A 23,322-nucleotide genomic window follows, 5' to 3' on the forward strand; every position below is an offset into this window, starting at 1 on the left:
CCTACTGTGCCAGGACTACAGCAGGTGACACACACACAATATGTATACAAAGACTATATATAAACACACACAGTGCACATTGACTGACAGCATGTGTGTGCGTTTTACGTGTCATTAATCCCTGAGGAGCAATTTGTGCATGCTTTATGTCCCCTGTGCGTGTGTTTGTGGACTCACCCAGTATCTTGCTGATGGAGGAGTTGTGCATGTCAGGGAAGGCCTGTAGTATACGTCGCCTCTCGTCTTTGGCCCAGACCATAAAGGCGTTCATGGGCCTCTTGATGTGGATGGAGGAGGGGGGGCCGCGAACCTCCGCAAACACCCCCACACCAGGAGCAGATAGGGGGCCTGCAGGAGGGGAAGAGAATGGTGGGACAGCCAGTCAGTGGCCAACAAAACATCTACTTTCACTCAACTTCACTGGTAAAAACAGGAAAGGAGAAAACAAATACCGGACAAGCATCGTCCATGTTGTATCAGTGTAGCTAAAGGAGACGCTTGCCCACTCCCATGTTATTTTTTATCAGGTAGTGTTGGGGGGCCTAATAATTATAACTGTATTTGTATAGCGCTTTCGATACAAGTTAACAAAGTGCTTCACACAAAATAATAAAATGAAAGTACTAACAAAAGGAGAAAATAATTTCATCATGAAATCAGCCTACCCTCAGAGTCGCTGCTGTGATGGTCCTCGTTGGTTTGGAGGGTCTGTCCATCCTCCCCCCGGTCTGGGGGTGGCAGCCTGTTGCTGTGTCCAGCCACTTTATACTCCTACACAGAGACAGAGTTACACACACCCACCTGACACACACAGGCCTACACTTTAACACACAGAAGACAGACGGGATTTGAATGTTGCTGCAGATAAACAGGCCTGAAGAGAGCATTTAACATTATCTGTGTGTATTTGTGCGTGCGTGAGTAGCTATGTTTCCATTAACTTGTCCAGTGACATTTATAAAGTGTGCATATAGTGCGTTTCCATGGAACTATCTTCTTTCAATAAAAACAGCTGGACGTAAAGACAACACACCCAAAAATATTTTTCCCCCTCACAAACCTACAGCGTCGAATAAACTGAAATGGTTGAAGTGTTTCCATTACCCTTTCAGGCAAATTGCGCATTAATAAAAAGCCTGTATTCCCTCACCTACAGTACCTTCACAAAGTATTCAGTCCCCTTGTCTTTTTCCACATTTTGTTAAGTTACAGCCTTGTTCTAAAATGGATTACATAGAGATATAGTATCACTGGCATACACACAATATACCATCATGTCAAAGTGAAATTATGTTTTTGGACATTTTTACTATCATTAAAAAAGCTGAAATATCTTGTGTTAATAAGTATTCAGCCTAGCGGTTAAGAGCATTGGGCCAGTAACCGAAAGGTTGCTGGTTCGAATCTCTGAAGCGGCAAGGTGGGAAAAATCTGTGTTTCTGTCCTTGAGCAAGGCGATTATCCCCCAACAACAACTTTCCCGGGCACCGTTTATGTGGACTTCGATTAATGCTTCGGTTCAATGCATTCAGTTGTGCAACTGACTAGGTATCCCCCTTTCACTTCCTCACATAATAAGTTGCATGGACTCACTCTGTGTGCAATAATAGTGTTTAACATGATTTTTGAATGACTACCTCACGCATACTATTAACTGGAGCTCAGTCGAGCAGTGAATTTCAAACACAGATTCAACCACAAACGCCAAGGAGGTTTTTCAATATCTCACAAAGACGGGCACCTATTGGTAGATGTGTTTAAAAATAAAATAAAAAAATGTTTTAACAGACATTGAATATCCCTTTGAGCATGGTGAAGTTATTAATGACACTTTGGATGGTATATCCATACACCCAGTTACTACAAAATACAGGCGTCCTTCCTAACTCAGTTGCCGGAGAGGAATGAAACCGCTCAGGGATTTCACCATGAGGCCAATGGTGAATTTAAAACAGTTACAGAGTTTAATGGCTGTGTTAGGAGAAAGCTGAGGATGGATCAACAACATTATAGTTACTCCGCAATACTAACCTAAATGACAGAGTGAAAAGAAGGAAGCCTGTACAGAACAAAAATATTCCAAAACATTCATCCTGTTTGCAATAAGGCACTAAAGTAAAACTGCCAAAAATGTGGCAAAGAAATTAACTTTATGTCCTGAATACAAAGTGTTATGTTTGGAGCAAATCCAACACATCACTTCATATTTTCAAGGTGGTGGCTGCATCATGTTATGGGTATGCTTGTCAAAAGGAATAGAGCTAAACCTGGTTCAGTCTGCTTTCCAAAAGACACTGGGAGACAAATTCACATTTCAGCAGGACAACAACCTAAAACACAAGGCCAAATATACACTGGAGTTGCTTACCAAGACAACATTGAATGTTCCTGAGTGGCATAGTTACAGTTGACGAAAATCTATGGCAAGACTTGAAAATGGCTGTCTAGCAATGATTAACAACCAACTTGACCGAGCTTGAAGAATGAAGAATTAAAAATAATGTGAAAGACTCACAGATGTAATCACTGCCAAAGGAGATTCTAACATGCATTGAATACTTTTGTAAATTAGATATTTCTGTATTTCATTTTCAATAAATTTGCAAATATTTCTAAAAACATGTTTTTACTTTGTCATTATGGGGTATTGTGTGTAGATCGGTGAGAAAAAATATCAATCCAGGCTGTATTACATCTGGCCGAGATTGGGAGTCCAATATGGAAGCGAACAATTGGCCCAGCGTCATCCGGGTTTGGCTAGGGTAGGCCGTAATTGTAAATAAGAATTTGTTCTTAACTGACTTGCCTAGATGAATAAAAGGTTTTAAAAAATTATAATAAACATTTTTTAAATCCATTTTGAATTCAGGCTGTGCCAACAAAATGTGGAATAAGTCAAGGGGTACGGATACTTTCTAAAGGCATTATATCTGTTTCATGTCTCAGGTAGCCTGCGAAAGCCAGCATGGATAGAATGCAATAATGTACTAATATTTGCCATATTCTAATAATTCTCATGTGCTAACGTATCGCCACGGTCCATGCCATGGTGAATATTGCTCTCCTGTAGATCTGAAATAATTGGATGGTGAAACTTGCAACCAGCCAACCAGAAAGGCAAGGCAATCTTGTCCTGCAAAGAAGCATACTTTTTATAGTGCTATATTAACCACGCCCCTCTGCAAATACGCCTTCTCCGATGTTGCTTACAAGGCGGTAAGCTACCTTCAAAATGATTCAGATATCATTTATTCGAAAAATACAGTTTCCATCATCATTTGTCACAAAGAAAGTTAGAGAAAATAAAAATCTACCCCTGTTAAATAAAAATAAATAAAAATGTTGTTGATCTTTATAAAAATTATCCTATATCTGCTATTTCCATTACACAATATTTTTGCGACATTGCTTTTGTCGAACAAACCTGGGTCAATGAGTGAGTGAGTGAGGGAGATGCCTCTCATTTCAGCTAGTGTTTAAAGTTCATGAACAGTCAAAATCATGTTTTTAATGAAATTGGATGATATTTGGATGAAACAAGATCAAAGTACAATGATCAAAGTATGAATAATGACTGTTGCTTCGACACTGATAAAGTCTGATTATAACGTTACTGTCCCCTCCCCCATGTCAAACACTTGGCTTTAGGAGGGGGGATTATTAAGGAGATAGGGTGACATCTCTCTTTATGTAGTGTTGCGTTGTCTCTCTTGTCGTGATGTGCGTTTTGTCCTAAATTTATATTTTACTTTTAATCCCAGACCGTCCCTGCAGGAGGCCTTTGGCCTTTTGGTAGGCCGTCATTGTAAATAAGAATTTGTTCTTAACTGACTTGCCTAGTTAAATAAAGGTTAAATAAAATAAAAAAACATCAACCTAACTCTCATTTTAATACACCAATGGTAACATGATATTCTCTTTCCTAATTTAAAGAAGTGCTGCCTTGTAACCAACATCGGAGAAGGCGTGTTTGCAGAGAGGGGTGGTTTATATACAGTTGAAGTTGGAAGTTTACATACACCTTAGCCAAATACATTTGAACTCAGTTTTTCACAATTCCTGACATTTAATTCTAGTACAAATTCCCTGTTTTAGGTCAGTTAGGATCACCACTTTATTTTAAGAATGTGAAATGTCAGAATAATAGTAGAGAGAATGATTTATTTCAGCTTTTATTTCTTTCATCACATTTTGAGTGGGTCAGAGGTTAACATACACCCAATTAGTACTTGGTAGCATTGCCTTTAAATTGTTTAGATTGGGTCAAACGTTTCGGGTAGCCTTCCACAAGCGGACCACAATAAATTGGGTGAATTTTGTCCCATTCCTCCTGACAGAGCTGGTCTAACTGAGTCAGGTTTGTAGGCATCCTTGCTTGAGGTCAGGGCTTTGTGATGGCCACACTTAATACCTTGACTTTGTTGTCCTTAACTTCTCTAGGATAGGGGGCAGCATTTTCACTTTTGGATGAATTGCGTGCCCATAGTGAACTGCCTCCTACTCTGTCCCAGATGCTAATATATGCATATTATTATTACTATTAGATATAAAACACTCTGAAGTTTCTAAAACTGTTTGAATGATGTCTGTGAGTATAACTCATATGGCAGGCAAAAACCTGAGAAAAAATCCAAACAGGAAGTGAGTATTCTGAGGCTGGTCGATGTTAAACTCATCGCCTATTCAATTCCCTGTAATATATGGTTCTGTTTGCACTTCCTGCGCCTTCCACTAGATGTCAACAGTCGGAAGAATGTTGAATGAAGTTAATACTGTGTTGTGGGGCCGGATGAGAGGAGAATGAGTCAGTGGTCTGGCAGATTGCCAGTTCCTGGTCACGCACTTTCCTCATGATATCGCCTTGCGTTCCATAACTTCTACAGACATGAAGGAATGCTCCGGTTGGAACGTTATTGGATATATATGATAACAACATCCTGAAGATTGATTCTCTACTTACTTTGACCAGTTTATTCGACTTGTAATATAACTTTTTGAAGTTTTCGTCCGACGTTTGCCTGCATCTGCGTGAGCGTTTGGACATGTCTACTACACATGCTAGCAAAAGTAGCTACTTGGACATAAGTAATGGACAATATCGAACAAAATAACGATTTATTGTGGAACTAGGATTCCTTGGAGTGCATTCTGATGAAGACGATCAAAGGTAAGGGAATATTTATGATGTAATTTCTGTTGACTCCAACATGGCGGAGAAATTTTGTTAAATCTGAGCGCCGTCTCAGATTATTGCATGGTGTGCTTTTTACGTAAAGTTTTTTTTAAATCTGACACAGCGGTTGCATTAAGAACAAGTGTATCTTTAATTCTATGTAAAACATGTATCTTTCATCAAAGTTTATGATGAGTATTTCTGTTGTTTGACGTGGCTCTCTGCAATTTCTCCGGATATTTTGGAGGCATTTCTGAACATGGCGCCAATGTAAACCGAGATGTGGATATAAATATGCACATTATCGAACAAAACATAAATGTATTGTGTAACATGATGTCCTATGAGTGTCATCTGATGAAGATCATCAAAGGTTAGTGATTCATTTTATATCTATTTCTGCTTTTTGTGACTACTATCTTTTGCTGGGAAAATGGCTGTGTTTTCTGTGGCTATGTACTGAGCTAACATAATTGTTGGGTGTGCTTTCCCCGTAAATCTTTTTTGAAATCAGACACGTTGGCTGGATACACAACATGTGTAGCTTTAATTTGGTGTCTTTCATGTGTGATTTCATGAAAGATTGATTTTTATAGTAATATATTTTAATTTGGCACGCTACATTTTTTCTGGCTTTTGGCCAAGTGGGACGCTATCGTCCCACATATCCCAGAGAAGTTAAGCCATTTTGCCACAACTTTGGAAGTATGCTTGGGGTCATTGTCCAGTTGGAAGAGCCATTTGCGACCAAGCTTTAACTTCCTGACTGATGTCTTGAGATGTTGCTTCAATACATCCACATAATTTTCCTGCCTCATGTTGCCATCTATTTTGTGAAGTGTACCAGTCCCTCCTGCAGCAAAGCAAACCCATAACATGATGCTGCCACCCCCGTGATTCACGGTTGGGATAGTGTTCTTTGGCTTGCAAGCCTCCCCCCTTTTTCCTCCAAACATAACGATGGTCATTATGGCCAAACAGTTCTATTTTTGTCTCATCAGACCATAGGACATTTCTTCAAAAAGTACGATCTATGTCCCCATGTGCAGTTGCAAACCGTAGTCTGGTTTTTTTATGGCGGTTTTGTAGCAGTGGCTTCTTCCTTGCTGAGCGGCCTTTCAGATTGTGTCGATATAGGACTTGTTTTACTGTGAATATAGATACGCTTGTACCTGTTTCCTCCAGCATCTTCACAAGGTCCTTTGCTGTTGTTCTGGGATTGATTTGCACTTTTAGCACCAAAGTACGTTCATCTCTAGGAGACAGAACGCGTCTCCTTCCTGAGCAGTATGACGACTGCGTAGTCCCATGGTGTTTATACTTGCGTACTATTGTTTGTACAGATGAACGTGGTACCTTCAGGGGATTGGAAATTGCTCCCAAGGATGAACCAGACTTGTGGAGGTCTACAATTTATTTTCTGAGGTGTTGGCTGATTTCTTTTGATTTTACCATGATGTCAAGCAAAGAGGCACTGAGTTTGAAGGTAGGCCTTGAAATACATCCACAGGTACACATCCAATTGACTCAAATTATGTAAATTAGCCTATCAGAAGCTTCTAAAGCCATGACATCATTTTCTGGAATTTTCCAAGCTGTTTAAAGGCACAGTCAACATAGTGTATGCAAACTTCTTACCTTCTGGAATTGTGATACAGTAAATTATAAGTGAAATAATCAGTAAACAATTGTTGGAAAAATTACTTGTGTCATGCACAAAGTAGATGTCCTAACCGACTTGCCAAAACTATAGTTTGTTAACAAGAGATTTGTGGAGTGGTTGAAAAACAAGTTAATGACTACAACCTAAGTGTATGTAAACTTCCGACTTCAACTGTAGCCAAATTGCCACTATATTAGTGCCAAAATTTGACTGCAGGGTGTCAGCAAATATAATAAAAAGTTTACCCTATTCACCTATGGCAAAGATACTTATCAGATACAGATGAAAGGGAAACATATGTTGGGTAGTTACTGGTTAGCTAGGTCTTCCGCAAGCATGGAACAAAAGAGGGGGAAGGGTCGTTCAAAACTCTGGCGCAGTTGTCATGTCAACACATCCGTCAGTGCTGCCGTGAACCGCATCATAAGAGACATGCCAAAACGATGTATTAAAAATAGACATCATTGATGCAATTTCAATGTTGTTTGAGTATCACCAAATATGCTTGAGATGATTTTATTGCAACACTGCATCCAAGTTGCTTGACATAGGTGTTTCAAAGAGCTGTCAGTCAAGGCGAGTTCATGAATATGTGCTCCATGCCCACTCAGCCGGTCTTTCCAACTTCCTGGTAGTTAGCCATGAAAAAGAAAATATCAAACAAAATTGCATATTATGGTTGGTATTTTAGTTTCTCAAAAGGCTATTTTACATGGGAATCAGAATGACTGTTCTTGACCTTTAAAGACGGGTCTGTAAATGTAAAGGCAGGAAATAAGAGGTAAGAGACGACAACACAGTGTTAAGTACCTCAATGGACTGTAAAGGTGATCACTCTACAAACTATCGTCACCGTACCCTTAAGGAAATCAAATATTATGGACACATTAGATATAGTGGATATTTGGAGACTAAAAACACCGACCTAGTGAGATATACATGGAGGAGACTTAATCAAGCTAGTCGTCTTGACTACTTTCTTGTCTCTTTCTCTCTTGCGTCAAAGGTTAAAAATGTTTTAATAGGAAACAGAATGCGATTGGATCATAATCTAATTGGCATTCACATTGCTCTTATAGATTTTCCACGTGGATGGGGATATTGGAAATTTTATCAAAGTTTACTGGAGGACAACTTATTTTTAACTAATACAAAATAGTTTATAACTGAATTTTTCCAGTATAATATAGGTTCAGCAAATCCCCTTATTGTTTGGGATACCTTTAAAATGTACCTTTAGAGGTCATTCAACTCAATATTCATCAATAATAAAAAAGCAGTTTCTGGCTAAAGAGACAAGATTAACATGGGAAAATCCATGAACTAATAGTACAGGTAAATAGCAATAAAAACAATACTACAGATATACAAAATAAGTTAGAGGAAAAACAAAAAGAACTTGAGGAACTTATTCAATAACGATCTAATGTAATCTATTGCAAAAATAAAATAAACTGGATTGAATTTGGAGAAAAATGCACAAAAGTCTTCCTGAATCTCCAGTACAGGAACGCTAACGAAAATAATTTGCAGAAACTCGTTACTGAATACGGAGTCATCTATGATTCTCTGAATTATATTTCAAAAGAGGAAGCCAATTATTTTAGGCAGACATTCTCTTTTCCGTCTCGTCCTCTCCCACTGAATGAAGATTACGGTAAGGAATTCTTTCCAAATAATTTTGAAAAATGGAAAATTAACAAAGTACAGAAAGATCTGTGCGAAGGCCAAATTACAGATGAATAACTTTGAGGCTATTAAATCCTTTCAGTCTGGAAAAATCCCAGGGCTTGATGGCATACCGGCAGAGGTATATCAAGCCTTTTTTGATATACCAAAAGCTCCATTGTTAGATTGTTTTAACTACTCCTATAGAAATGGTAGTTTGTCAGGTACTCAGCAGGAAGGTCTGATTTCTCTATTATTAAAACAAGACCCAGATGGCAAATATAAAGACCCAATCTATCTAAAAAACTGGAGGCCCCTTACACTTCAATGATGTGATGCAAAAATACTAGCAAAATGCATAGCACAAAGAATTAAAAGGGTTTTACAAAGTTCTGTTCATCCTGATCAGACAGGTTTTTTACATGGACAATACATTGGAGATAATATATGACAACTACTAGAAATAATAGAACATCATGAAACATCTAAGCCGCCAGGCCTGGTATTTAGTGGATTTTGAAAAGGCATTTGATAAATTAAGACTGGATTTTATTTATAAATGCCTGGATTTGTTCAATTTCGGTAATTCTCTTATAAAATGGGTAAAAAATAATGTATAGCAACCCCAGGTGTAAATTAGTAAATAACGGCTACTTCTCAGAGATTTTTGAATTGTTAAGAGGAGTTAAACAAGGGTGTCCGCTGTCACCATATATATTCCTTATGGCCATCGAAATGCTAGCTATTAAAATCAGATCCAATAACTACATTAGAGGATTAGAAATCCAAGACTTAAAAACAAAAAGGTGTCACGCCCTTGCCTTAGTTATCTTTGTTTTCTTTATTATTTTAGTTAGGTCAGGGTGTGACATGGGGGATGTATGTGTTTTGTATTGTCTAGTGTTTTTTGTATGTTTATGGGGCAGTGTCTAGTCTAGGTGTATGTATGTCTATGGTTGCCTAGATTGGTTCTCAATTAGAGACAGCTGTCTATCGTTGTCTCTGATTGGGAACCATATTTAGGCAGCCATATTCATTGGGTAGTTTGTGGGTTATTGTCTATGTCTATGTTGCATGTTAGCACATTGTTTATATAGCTTCACGTTCGTCGGTTTGTTGTTTTGTTTAGTTTGTAAAGTGTTCTTCGTTTCGTGTCATTAAACGAGAAGAATGTATTCTAACCACGCTGCACTTTGGTCCTCCTCTCTTCCACCATACGACGATCATGACAAAAGGTGTCCATGTATGCCGATGACCCAAGTTTTATATTAAGTCCGCAAGCTAGATCCCTGCAATGTCTCATTGAAGATCTAGATACCTTTTCTGTACTCTCTGGACTAAAACCTAAATATGATAAGTGTACAATATTACGTATTAGATCTTTAAAAAAATACAACTTTCACATTACCCTGCAGTTTACCTATAAAATGGGCTGATGCTGAAGTAGACATACTTGGTATTCATATCAAAAAATATATAAATAATCTCTCCACAATGAATTTCAATAGAAAATCATCAAAATGGACATGGTCCTGCAACCATGGAGAGGTAAATTACCTGTCTATTTATGGAAAAATTGCCCTGATTAACTCCTTAGTCATATCTCAGTTTACTCACTTACTTATGGCGCTGCCTACTCCTGATGACTTGTTTTTCAGATCATATGAGCAAAAAATATTTTGCTTTATCTGCGACGCTAAACCAGACAAAATAAAACGTACCTACAGTGGGGAGCACTAGTATTTGATACACTGCCGATTTTGCAGGTTTTCCTACTTACAAAGCATGTAGAGGTCTGTAATTTTTAACATAGGTACACTTCAACTGTGAGAGACGGAATCTAAATAAAAAATCCAGAAAATCACATTGTATGATTTTTAAGTAATTAATTTGCATTAGAGACGAAGGTCGAAAGCCATGCGTCCCCCGAAGCACAACCCAACCAAGCCGCACTGCTTCTTTAACACAGGTTTATGCTCCACAACATCCGCAGAGTACGACCCTGCCTCACACAGGAAGCGGCGCAGGTCCTAATCCAGGCACTTGTCATCTCCCGTCTGGATTACTGCAACTCGCTGTTGGCTGGGCTCCCTGCCTGTGCCATTAAACCCCTACAACGCATCCAGAACACCGCAGCCCGTCTGGTGTTCAACCTTCCCAAGTTCTCTCACGTCACCCCGCTCCTCCGCTCTCTCCACTGGCTTCCAGTTGAAGCTCGCATCCGCTACAAGACCATGGTGCTTGCCTACGGAGCTGTGAGGGGAACGGCACCTCAGTACCTCCAGGCTCTGATCAGGCCCTACACCCAAACAAGGGCACTGCGTTCATCCACCTCTGGCCTGCTCGCCTCCCTACCACTGAGGAAGTACAGTTCCCGCTCAGCCCAGTCAAAACTGTTCGCTGCTCTGGCCCCCCAATGGTGGAACAAACTCCCTCACGACGCCAGGGCAGCGGAGTCAATCACCACCTTCCAGAGACACCTGAAACCCCACCTCTTTAAGGAATACCTAGGATAGGATAAAGTAATCCTTCTCCCCCCCCCCCCCCCCCTCCTTAAAAGATTTAGATGCACTATTGTAAAGTGGCTGTTCCACTGGATGTCATAAGGTGAATGCACCAATTTGTAAGTCGCTCTGGATAAGAGCGTCTGCTAAATGACTTAAATGTAAATGTAAATGTAAACACAGCGCGCCTCCAACCCGGAAGCCAGCCGCACCAATGTGTCGGAGGAAACACCGTGCACCTGGCCCCCCTTGGTTAGCGCGCACTGCGCCCAGCCCGCCACAGGAGTCGCTGGAGCGTGATGAGACAAGGAAATCCCTACCGGCCAAACCCTCCCTAACCCGGACGAAGCTAGCCCAATTGTGCGTCGCCCCACGGACCTCCCGGTCGCGGCCGGCTGCGACAGAGCCTGGGCGCGAACCCAGAGACTCTGGTGGCGCAGTTAGCTGACTAAATACTTTTTTGCCCCACTATATATAAAACAACACAAGATTCAAGACTTCGTGCTTTTCAGCTAAAATTATTATAAAGAATTCTTGCCACCAACAAAATGTTGAATATTTAGGGCATAAAATCATTGAAGCTCTGCAGATTTTGTTGTGAGGATACAGAATCAATACACCATTTATTTTGGTATTGCCCTCAGGTAGCCTGTTTCTGGTCTCAGGTTCAGGAATGGCTGAAACTGCATAGCATTGATCTAAAATTGACCCTAGAAATAGTACTGTTAGGAGATCTGGAGAGACTGGGTCAGTCAATTACTAATATACTAATACTCTTAGTAAAAGTATTTATCTTCAACTCGCAATCTGTGGATTCTATTTGATTAGATACATTGAAATTGTACGTTAAACATCACAGCATAGTTGAAAGATATGTGTTGCTTAAAAACCCGAAGTGGGTGGCCAGCAGAGATAGATGGGATGGGCTGAGGGAAGCTGAGGGTTAGGATGTGGAATTGGAGACAAGTGGGAGTGGAGTTGCTGTGTGAGAGAGAGAATGATGGTCAAAGATTTTTTTAAATAAAAAACATAAAAAGTATGTTTGAATGACACTGAGGGGCAGGGTTTTTACAACTAATGCCGGTTTGCCGTGCAGGTGTTTGTACACATGCATAAACACACACTCTCATTCAAATAAACGCATACAAGAACACACATACATGTAATAGTGCCAGACATGCACACAAACATATACAGTTGGCATTGCTGTTATGATTTTAGTTGTCCTTGATGTCCTATGTTTAAAATGTTGTTTTAAAAAAATATTTTTTGCATTATTATTTTTTCTCTTTAGTTCATTCTCTTGGTTGGTGCATTGGGGGGTTCTTGGGGATGAGGAATTATTATTATTTTTTTTCTTCTTTGGGGGGGAGACTGTGGGAGGGGTCTCGAATGGTTGAGGGACAGCTATTGGGGAACTGTGGGGGATCTTGGAGGGTTCGGGTTCACGTTTTTTAGCCTGTTGGGAGATATGTCAACGTGCCTTTGAGCAGGGCATTGACCCTGTATGTTTCTTTCTGTGTGTCGCTCTGAATGGGAGTCTGTTGGATGACTGGTATGATGTAGTTGTTGAGCGTCTTCACTGCAAGTATATTGTATGTTTCGGATATTCAATAAAACATATTTTTTAAATGAAATAAATAAGGAAATAATAGAGGGATGAGGAGGAGAGAAGGAGAGGAGGGGTGCAAGAAATTAGGGTGACAAGAACTCTCCCATATGATGGCACCATATGCTCCACAACAATGACATTGTTACTGCTGAAGAATGGACTCGTCTTGGAGCTTTTGTTGCCATTGTGGAGTCCATGAAAAGTCTACATTTAAAACACACTTGGCCGAACTCTGTTTTTCTATGTGTCTGGAAAGGAGAGGAGGAAGAAGGATGGAGGAAAGAGAGAAGGCAGAGAGAAGGGGGAGAGGAGGGGAGTGGTGTGTTACAGTGGACAAAGGAGAAAGGTGAGTCACCACCATGGTGTTCTAAGAGCACTGTTGTGAGTTTACAGCAGCTGTTGTTCCTGCTGGAGGACATGGCTGAGACATTCTCAGTGTGTGTGTATGTGTGTGTGTGTGTGCGTAGCTGAGACATTCTCCAGTCTATAATAGCCACTGTGAGACCACGGCTCCCTGTAACCCTAAACCTGGCCCTGAACCCAGCCACAGCCCTTAGCCTGCCAGTCTGTGTGTGTGATGGGTGTTTAGAGGAGGCTACACACTCCTCCATAAAGACAGACTGACAAGGACAGTGGTCTGAGAGTCTGTGTGTCTTTGGACAATGGCTTACCATCCTGGCAGTGCTCTCTCTCTCTCGCTCCCGCTCTCTTCCGCCCGGCCCATGACTCCGCAGCAGCTGCTGGGCATCATGGATGGCCTGGGTCACCACATCCCCCTCTCCCAGAAATCCTGCAGAGAGAGAGAAGGAGGAGAGAGAGAGGGAATTAAAGGAGGCACAAATCGTCATTAGATGCTCAGATGTGCAGGGCACCGACAAAGTGTTGCAAATGTCAAGACAACAGAGTACACTTATTGTTTCAGCGGGAGAGTGGGGGTGGTGACAGACTCGCTGATAGAGCAAAAGTCCTAAAGTCAAAGGAGGAACAAGCTCTCTCACACACACACAGAGAGTGTTGACATGCCTGAAGGTAAATAATGTCATGAGTGGAAGGAGGTATGTAGTAGATGTCGACCGATTAATCGGAATGGCCGATTAATTAGGGCCGATTTCAAGTGTTCATAACAATTGGTAATCGGCATTGTTGGACACCGATTGTGGCCGATTACATTGCACTCCACGAGGAGACTGCGTGGCAGGCTGACTACCTGTTACACGAGTGCAGCAAGAAGCCAAGGTAAGTTGCTAGCTAGCATTAATCTTATCTTATAAAAACAATCAATCTTAACATAATCACTAGTTAACTACACATGGTTGATGATATTACTAGTTTATCTAGCTTGTCCTGCGTTGCATATAATCGATGAGGTCCCTGTTAATTTCTCATCGAATCACAGCCTACATCGACAAACGGTTGATGATTTAACAAGCGCATTCGCGAAAAAAGCACTGTCGTTGCACCAATGTGTACCTAACCATAAACATCAATGCCTTTCTTAAAATCAATACACGAGTATATTTTTTTAAACCTGCATATTTAGTTAATATTGCCTGCTAACATTAATTTATTTTAACTAGGGAAATTGTGTTACTTCTCTTGCGTTCCGTGCAAGCAGTCAGGGTATATGCAGCAGTTTGGGCCCCCTGGCTCGTTGCGAACTGTGTGAAGACAATTTCTTCCTAACAAAGAACGTAATTAAATTTGCCAGAATTGTACATAATTATGACATAACATTGAAGGTTGTGCAATGTAACAGAAATATTTAGACTTAGGGTTGCCACCCGTTAGATAAATACGGAACGGTTCCGTATTTCACTGAAATAATAAACGTTTTGTTTTCGAAATGATAGTTTCCAGATGCGACCATATTAATGACCTAAGGCTCGTATTTCTGTGTTATTATGTTATAATTAAGTCTATGATTTGATATTTGATAGAGCAGTCTGACTGAGCGGTGGTAGGCAGCAGCAGGCTCGTAAGCATTCGATCAAACAGCACTTTCCTGCATTTGCCAGCAGCTCTTCGCTGTGCTTCAAGCATTGAGCTGTTTATGAATTCAAGCCTATAAACTCCCGAGATTAGGCTTGTGTAACCGATGTAAAATGGCTAGCTAGTTAGCGGGGTGCGCGCTAATAGCGTTTCAATCGGTGACGTCACTCGCTCTGAGACCTTGAAGTAGTTGTTCCCCTTGCTCTGCAGGGGCCGCGGCTTTTGTGGAGTGATGTGTAACGATGCTTCGAGGGTGGCTGTTGTCAATGTGTCCCTGGTTCGAGCCCAGGTAGGGGCGAGGAAAGGGACGGAAGCTATACTGTTACACTGGCAATACTATAGTGCATATAAGAACATCCAATAGTCAAAGGTATATGAAATACAAATGGTATAGACAGAAATAGTCCTATAATTCCTATAATAACTCCAACCTAAAACTTCTTACCTGGGAATATTGAAGACTCATTTTAAAAGGAACCACCAGCTTTCATATGTTCGTTCTGAGCAAGGAACTTAAACGTTAGCTTTTTTACATGGCACATATTGCACTTTTACTTTCTTCTACAAGACTTTGTTTTTGCATTATTTAAACCAAATTAAACAGGTTTCATTATTTATTTGAGGCTAAATTGATTTTATTGATGTATTATATTAAGTTAAAATAAAAGTGTTCATTCAGTATTGTTGTAATTGTCATTATTACAAATAAATACATTTAAAAAAAGAAATCTTCCGATTAATTGGTATCGGCTTTTTTTGGTCCTCCAATAATCAGTATCTGTGTTGAAAAATCATTATCGGTCGACCTCTAGTATGTAGGTGTTGTGTGTGTAGCATTAATGTGTGTGTGCAGACTGACCCAGGTTAAGTGCAGGTCGTGAGGGGCTGTCTCTATGGTTGTCTCTGGGTCTGTACCCCCCCTGCAGTGTCAACGTGCCCAGCTCAAAGGCCTGCGGGCTGGGGATGTTCCCAATGTCCATTCCCTTGGGCTTGGAGGTCAGGTTCAGAGGCTGGCTGGCTTCCTAAGGGGAAAAGATACAAAATACTAGACCATCAGGGGTGTGTCAGCACAACACAGAAACACACAAAGACAATACACTACACTGCTTATACTTATACACTGAGTAAATATTTAAAAAAAACACATACAACGTACAGTTCCCATCCATGTCAATATAACAAACACACACCGAGATATGAGGTGTATGTGTTAGGGTTATGCATGACAGATATGGCATGTCACACCTCTGTAGTGTTTCTTTAATCAAATATTTCTGTTGCCTGTTCTTTCTCTCTGTCCTGATTCTTTTGTTTAGTTATTTATGTGATGCCCTTTTCCACTTGAGAACCAACTGTGCAGAAAGAGCATCCATTGTGCACACAATTGTGAATGGGGTTTAGTGTACCAGAAACATCCATTGTTAATTTGGAGTGCATTGTTTTGACAGTGTTTTCAAAGAGTTCTAGCCTGTATCTGTAGTCTTAACAGAGCTAGCGTCGTAAGCATAAATCATTGTCCACGGAAGCTGAGACGTATTAGTTCGGCCACAGGGCCGCCACAATTTCCAACCCGTCTCCCGGTACGAGTACTCTATTCATTTGAATGTGATGACAGTTGGAGAAATTGCTTGAGCTGAGTTGAGAATTTGAAAAGTATGAAAGCCAACGGTCAAATATTCTAGAACACTGCTGTGTGTACGCATACACGTTTTGGACTACAGTATGATGAACCCTTTAGGGCCATACATAGTACAGGATTCAGCCACTAACATGACATTTGCACAAAAATACAATAAATCCATGCTAAAATAAGGCTTGCACCTGTGCAATATTTGCAGCTTATTTTCAGGAGGGGAATAAAATACAGAAAAGAAAGACATGGAACTGTCTTTATAGAAACATTAACATCATTTGCTTTCCTTTTCTATTTTATTTCCTCGCCAAATGAACAGGTGCAAACGAAAGCTTGAATCTGGACACAGGTATTACTGTGAAGTATAGTGTATAGTATTTAGTATAGTGTATAGTATAGCCAGTTCCAGTGTGTTTTTTCATTGTTCCCCTCTAATCATGGACTGATTTAGACCTGGGACACCAGGTGGGTGCAATTAATTATCTGGTAGAACAGAAAACCAGCAGGCTCCGGATCTCATAGGGTAAGAGTCAAATAACCCTGGTATAGTGTATAGTATATTATAAACTGGGTGGTTTGAGCCCTGAATGCTGATTGGCTGTGGTATATCAGACCGTATACCACGGGTATGACAAAACATTTATTTTTACTGTTAATTACATTGGTAACCTTTTTATAATAGCAATAAGGCACCTCGGGTTTGTGGTATATGGCCAATATACCACAGCTAAGGGCTGTATCCAGGCACTCTACGTTGCGTTGTGCATAATAACAGTCCTTAGCCGTGGTATATTGGCCATATACCACACCTCCTCGTGCCTTATTGCTTGAGTATAGTGTAGTGTATAGTATATAGTATAGTGCAGTGGTTCTCAATCCTGGTCCTGGGGACCCAAAGGGTGCACACTTTTTTTGCCCTAGCACTACACACCTGAGTCAAATTATCAAAGCCTGATGATGAGTTGATGATTTGAATCAGGTGTGCAGTATTTGTATTCATTATGGATCCCCATTAGCTGCTGCCTTCTTCCAGGGGGCCAGTGAAATGAAGGTTATACATTTTTAAAAACATTACAATACATTCACAATACATTAAGTGTGTGCCCTCAGGCCCCTACTCTACTATCACATATCTACAACACAAAATCCATGTGTGCGTGTGTGTATAGTGCGTATGTTATCGTGCGTTTGTATGCATGGTTCTGTGCCTATGTTTGTGTTGCGTCACAGTCCCCGCTGTTCCATAAGGTGTATTTTTATCCGTTTCTTAAATCTAATGTTGTCATGGCTCTATGTAGTACTGTGCTCCTCCCATAGTCTGTTCTGGACTTTGGGACTGTGAAGAGACCTCTGGTGGCATGTCTTTTAGGGTATGCATGGGTGTCCGAGCTGTGCGCCATTAGTTCAAACAGACAGCTCGGTGCATTCAACATGTCAATACCTCTCACAAATACAAGTAGTGATGAAGTCAATCTCTTCTCCACTTTGAGCCAGGAGAGATTGACATGCATATTATTAATGTTAGCTCTCTGTGTACATCCAAGGGCCAGCAGTTCTGAGCCAATTGAAATTGTCTTAAGTCCCTCTTTGTGGCACCTAACCACACGATTGAACAGTAGTCCAGGTGCGACAAAACTAGGGCTTGTAGGACCTGCCTTGTTGATAGCACTGTTAAGAATTCAGAGCAGCACCTTATTATGGACAAACTTCTCCCCATCCTAGCTACTGTTGTATCAATATGTTTTGACCATGACAGTTTACAATCAAGGGTTACGCAAAGCAGTTTATTCTCCTCAACTTGCACAATTTCCACATTATTCATTACAAGATTTAGGTGAGGTTTACTGAACGATTTTTCCCAAATTCAATGCTTTTAGTTTTTGAACTTATTCCTTGCCACCCATTCTGAAACTAACTGCAGCTCTTTGTTAAGTGTTGCAGTCATTTCAGTCGCTGTGGCAGCTGACGTGTATAGTGTTGAGTCATCCGCATACATAGACACACTGGCTTTACTCTAAGCCAATGTGCCAAAGCCGTTAGTAAAGATTTTTAAAAGGGGCCTAGACAGCTGCCCTGGAGAATTCCTGATTCTACCTGGATTTTGTTGGAGAGGCTTCCATTAAAGAACACCCTCTGTGTTCTATTAGACAGGTAACTCTTTAACCACAATATAGCAGGTGATGTAAAGCCATAACACATACGTTTTTCCAGCAACAGACTGATCGATGATGTCAAGTCAAGTCGCACTGAAGTCTAACAAAACAGCCCCACCAATCTTTATATCATCAATTTCTCTCAGCCAATCTGTAATTTGTGTAAGTGCTGTGCTTGATGAATTCCTATAAGCGTGCTGAAAGTCTGTTGTCAATTTGTAGTGCTAGCCACAAGGTGCCTTATTGCTATTATGAACTGGTTACCAACTTAATTAGAGCAGTAACAATACATTTTTTGTCATACCCGTGATATACCACGGCTGTCAGCCAATCAGCATTCAGGGCTTGAACCACCCAGTTTATTGTATAGCGTAGTGTATAGTATGGTGTATAGTATAGTGTACAGTGTAGTGCATAGTATATAGTATAGTGTGCAGCGGGATATAGTGTTCAGACTGGGACCCATATTAGAAATAATGTGTTTTCATGGCACCCAAGCTTAGGAAAATATGCAACTATACATAAATAATCGGTACATTTCATTGCCCTTATGTCTAAAACAAATGCTATATAGACAAAAACTAAATATCTACTCGTTTATTTCCCCCATTAAAAACACTCTTACATATCTGTCTAGGTTGGAACTGTTGCTTTTAAAATACATTAAATCATTTTCATTCTGAACTGGAATAAACTGATTGATCACATCACACAGATGTATAACAGAACACACACACAGGCTTGTTGATAGTGCAACACTAAGTAACAGTACAGATGAAAAATGATCAGACCTACTGTACATCTTACTGTAGAAATTATTGTTGAAAGAAAGTCTAGGTTGGAACTGTTGCTGTTAAAACACAATACATATTTTATATTCTGAACTAGAATTACTGATTGATAACATCACACAGATGTAGACCAGAAAACACACACACAGTCCTAATGAGAGCATGTCTATTCTGTGCTCTGTTTTTGACAGTGCAACACTGAGGTCATGGTCAGCCTTGAAACTGTTTCTGTACTTGTTTTTTAAGTATGTCAGAGTTGAGTACCCTGACTCACATAGGTATGTGGTGCCAAACTGGACCAGAACATCTACTGCTTTCTCAGTCAGGCAGGAGACTGCTTCCTGCTGTAGATGAACAACCCATAACTGTGTGTTTGTGTTTGCCTCAAAACTTATCTTGCTTCAAACAGTTTATTCCAGTTAAGAATAACAATTATTATTGTATTAACAGAAACAGTTCCAACCCAGACTAGTTTTTTTTCAACAATTTATTTATTTATTTATTTTACCGTTATTTTACCAGGTAAGTTGACTGAGAACACGTTCTCATTTGCAGCAACGACCTGGGGAATAGTTACAGGGGAGAGGAGGGGGATGAATGAGCCAATTGTAAACTGGGGATTATTAGGTGACCATGATGGTTTGAGGGCCAGATTGGGAATTTAGCCAGGACACCGGGGTTAACACCCCTACTCTTACGTTAAGTGCCATGGGATCTTTAATGACCTCAGAGAGTCAGGACACCCGTTTAACGTCCCATCCGAAAGACGGTCAATCATTTCAACAGTAAGATGTACAGTAGGCCTGATCATTTTTCATCTTCATAAGTAGCTAGCTTGCTTTAGCGAATGTTAGGTATTAGCTGTGTACAAGACCAGGGGATTGTTTGAAAGAGAAACTCACATCTACTACTATGAGAGTTAGTTACTGTAGTACTCCCTTATTTATGCGTATGTAACGGATGTGAAATGGCTAGCTAGTTAGCGGGTACGCGCTAGTAGCGTTTCAATCAGTTACATCACTTGCTCTGAAACCTAGAAGTAGTGTTGCCCCTTGCTCTGCAAGGGCCGCGGCCTTTGTGGAGCGATGGGTAACGATGCTTCGTGGGCGACCGTTGTTGATGTGTGCAGAGGGTCCCTGGTTCGCGCCCGTGTCGGGGCGAGGGGACGGTTTAAAGTTATACTGTTACACGTATCATCACCTGTTATAAAATGCCAACAATATAAGTTTGTATGAAAGAGAGAGAAACTCATCGCTGTATATGCGTTTCATGACAATTGAGCTCAGTCAGAACTGAGGCTAGCACGAGTCCATTTCATGATATCAGTGAGTGATGGCAAGTGGGAATGACAAGTCAGTGGCTTGAACGACAGCGCTGTGTCGTGTGTGTCGCGGAGTGATCTTCAAGAAAACTGCAGAAAAAAGATCTGGTAAACCACGAAGCACACGGGCATCTCCCTCTCACACTCGCGAAGCTGCCAAACTGAGCAGAGACCGCTGCTAAGCAGAGAGCACACTGAACAGAGAGCGCAGGTGTACTTGGCCAAATCAATTCCAGTAATTAATTAAATAATTATCAATTTACGCTGACACGTCGCGACCCACCATTAACAGGTCCGCGACACAAAGACCCATACTTTAAGAAAGGCTGGTGTACAGTATACTATACAATGTAGTGTAATGTATACAGTATAGTATACAACGTAATGTAATGTGTACAGTAGTGTAATGTGTACAGTATAGTGTACCGTGTAGTGTAATGTATAGTATACAGTATAGTGTACCGTGTAGTGTAATGTATAGTATACAGTATACAGTATAGTATACAGTGTAGTGTAATGTGTACAGTATAGTATACAGTGTAGTGGAATATGCACAGTATAGTATACACTGTACAGTATAGTATACAGTGTTGTGTAATGTGTACAGTATACAGTGTAGTGTAATGTGTACAGTATACAGTTTAGTATACAGTGTCGTGTGATATGTACAGTATAGTATACAGTGTCGTGTAATGTGTACAGTATAGTATGTAGTGTAATGTGTACAGTATAGTATGTAGTGTAATGTGTACAGTATAGTGTATAGTGATAATAATATTTAACAGACGCTTTTATCCAAAGGGACTTACAGTCATGTGTGCATTCATTTTACGTATGGGTGGTCCCGGGAATCGAACACACTACTCTGGCGTTACAAGCGCCATGCTCTATCAACTGAGTTACAAAGGACCAGTATGTAATATAGTATAATAAGGCTATACTATAGTATAGGTATATGTCCAGTATAATATGGATGAAAATCACTACCTGTTGGAAGGTACCACTGGGCCTTTTCATAGGGGCGGAGTGAAGGTTCTGCAGTAGATGCATGGGATAGTCCACTGTTAAATAAAACAGGGGGAGATGAAAGCTTCACAATCACTATCAGAAGGGAACAAAATCAATAACATCCCAACAACATTTAGAAAACATTATCTGTACTACCATGTGACTGCACAACACATTGAAGGGCAAGAACAGGGAAAAGGGGGTTTGACTGAGAAGGTTACTGACCACAATACCATATGAAATGGACGTCTGTTCGTTGCTCAAGCAATTTGCACAGTACATAGCAACAAGACAAACAAAACAGAGGCGCCAAATTGACAATGTTTTTTTTTTGGGGGGGGGGGGGCGATTGACATTTACAATACATTAAAAGTGCACAGCGATCACTTGATGTCATCTCGTTACTTATTTGATTTCATAGTGTATGAGAGGATTGAGTGTTTATGATGAACCACTGAGTAATCTAAGCCATGCCACATCCCACCAATGGGCCCCAACCAACCCTCCTTTTTGGAAAGCATTGCATTGGGGACATGGTCTGTGGAATTCTATCTGCTTCAATCTAGCCCAAGGTGTCAAACTCATTTTGCCCGGGGGGCTGCATTCGGTCTTCAACGAGGTCCGGAGGACCACACTGAAAATTGGTTAGATTTCCTCAATGTTGAAATTTGCACAGAAAAAATATTCATTTCTGATGCTCCCTAGCTTTACAGTCAAGAAACTGTATGAAAGAAGGTCCATTGTCATTTCTACACAGTTTCAAATTGGTTTTAGACATTTTAAAGCACATTGAGTTAGTCCCCTCCCAAAAAGTAAATAAAGACATATATATACAGTGCCTTACACATTTTGTTATGTTACAAAGTGGTATTAAAATTGATTGAATTGTAATTTTTTTGTCAACAATCTACACAAAATACTCTAATGTCAAAGTGGAAGAATAATTATTTAAAAAATTATATCTAACCTAAAACTAATATCTTAATTTGATAAGTATTCACCCCAGAGTAATTACATTTTAAAAACACATTCGGCAACGTTTACAGCTTTGCGTCTTTGTGGGTTGTGCAATATTTAATATAAGGACGCTCCCGTGTGGCACAGCGGTCTAAGGCACTGCATCTCAGTGCTAGAGGCATCACTACACACCCTGGTTGGATCCCGGGCTGTATCACAACCGGCCGTGACCGGGACTCCCATAGGGTGGTGCACAATTGGCCCAGCGTCGTCCGGGTTAGGGGAGGGTTTGGCCGGGGTAGGCCATCATTGTAAATAAGAATTTGTTTTTAACTGACTTGCCTAGTTAAATAAAGGTAAAATAAAAAATATATAACTTTTTTTAAATTTTATTCTTAAAGCTCTGTTAAGTTGGTTGTTGATCATTGCTAAACAGACATTTAAGTCTTGCAAAAGATTTTCAACCAGATTTAAGTCAAAACTGTAACTAGGCCATTTTGGAATATTCAATGTTGTCTTGCCAATCAACTCTAATGTAGATCTGTGTTTTAGGTTATTATCCTGCTGAAAGGTGAATTTGTCTCCCAGTGTCTGTTGGAAAGCAGACTGGACCAAGTTTTCCATTAGGACTTTGCCTTTGCTTAGCTCGATTTTGTTTATTTTTATCCTGAAAAACTCCCCAGTCCTTGCTGATGACAAGCATATCCATAACATGATGCAGACACCACCGTGCTTGAAAATATGAAGAGTGGTACTCAGTCATGTTTTTTTTCCTTCAGTATAACCTTAGTGCCTTGTTGCAAACAGGAAGCATTTTTTCTGTACAGGCTATCTTTTTTGCACTCTGTCA

General features: G+C 40.3%; 1 protein-coding gene across 2 annotated transcripts in view; it reads right to left on the bottom strand.

Moving 5' to 3' along the window:
- The window catches only part of LOC129815595 (transcription factor SOX-13-like), a 71,057-nt gene that overhangs the window by 3,418 nt on the left and 44,317 nt on the right, over nucleotides 1–23,322 (bottom strand). For both annotated transcript variants that reach the window (XM_055869553.1, XM_055869554.1), the window contains 5 exons: nucleotides 21,495–21,568; nucleotides 15,469–15,631; nucleotides 13,292–13,410; nucleotides 666–771; nucleotides 178–348 (listed from right to left, as the gene is read on the bottom strand). In XM_055869553.1, the coding sequence (XP_055725528.1) occupies nucleotides 178–348; nucleotides 666–771; nucleotides 13,292–13,410; nucleotides 15,469–15,631; nucleotides 21,495–21,568 (633 nt within the window). The remainder of the gene's footprint in view (nucleotides 1–177; nucleotides 349–665; nucleotides 772–13,291; nucleotides 13,411–15,468; nucleotides 15,632–21,494; nucleotides 21,569–23,322) is intronic.

The sequence above is a fragment of the Salvelinus fontinalis genome, chromosome 18, assembly GCF_029448725.1.
Source record: "Salvelinus fontinalis isolate EN_2023a chromosome 18, ASM2944872v1, whole genome shotgun sequence".
NCBI classification, from domain to species: domain Eukaryota; kingdom Metazoa; phylum Chordata; class Actinopteri; order Salmoniformes; family Salmonidae; genus Salvelinus; species Salvelinus fontinalis.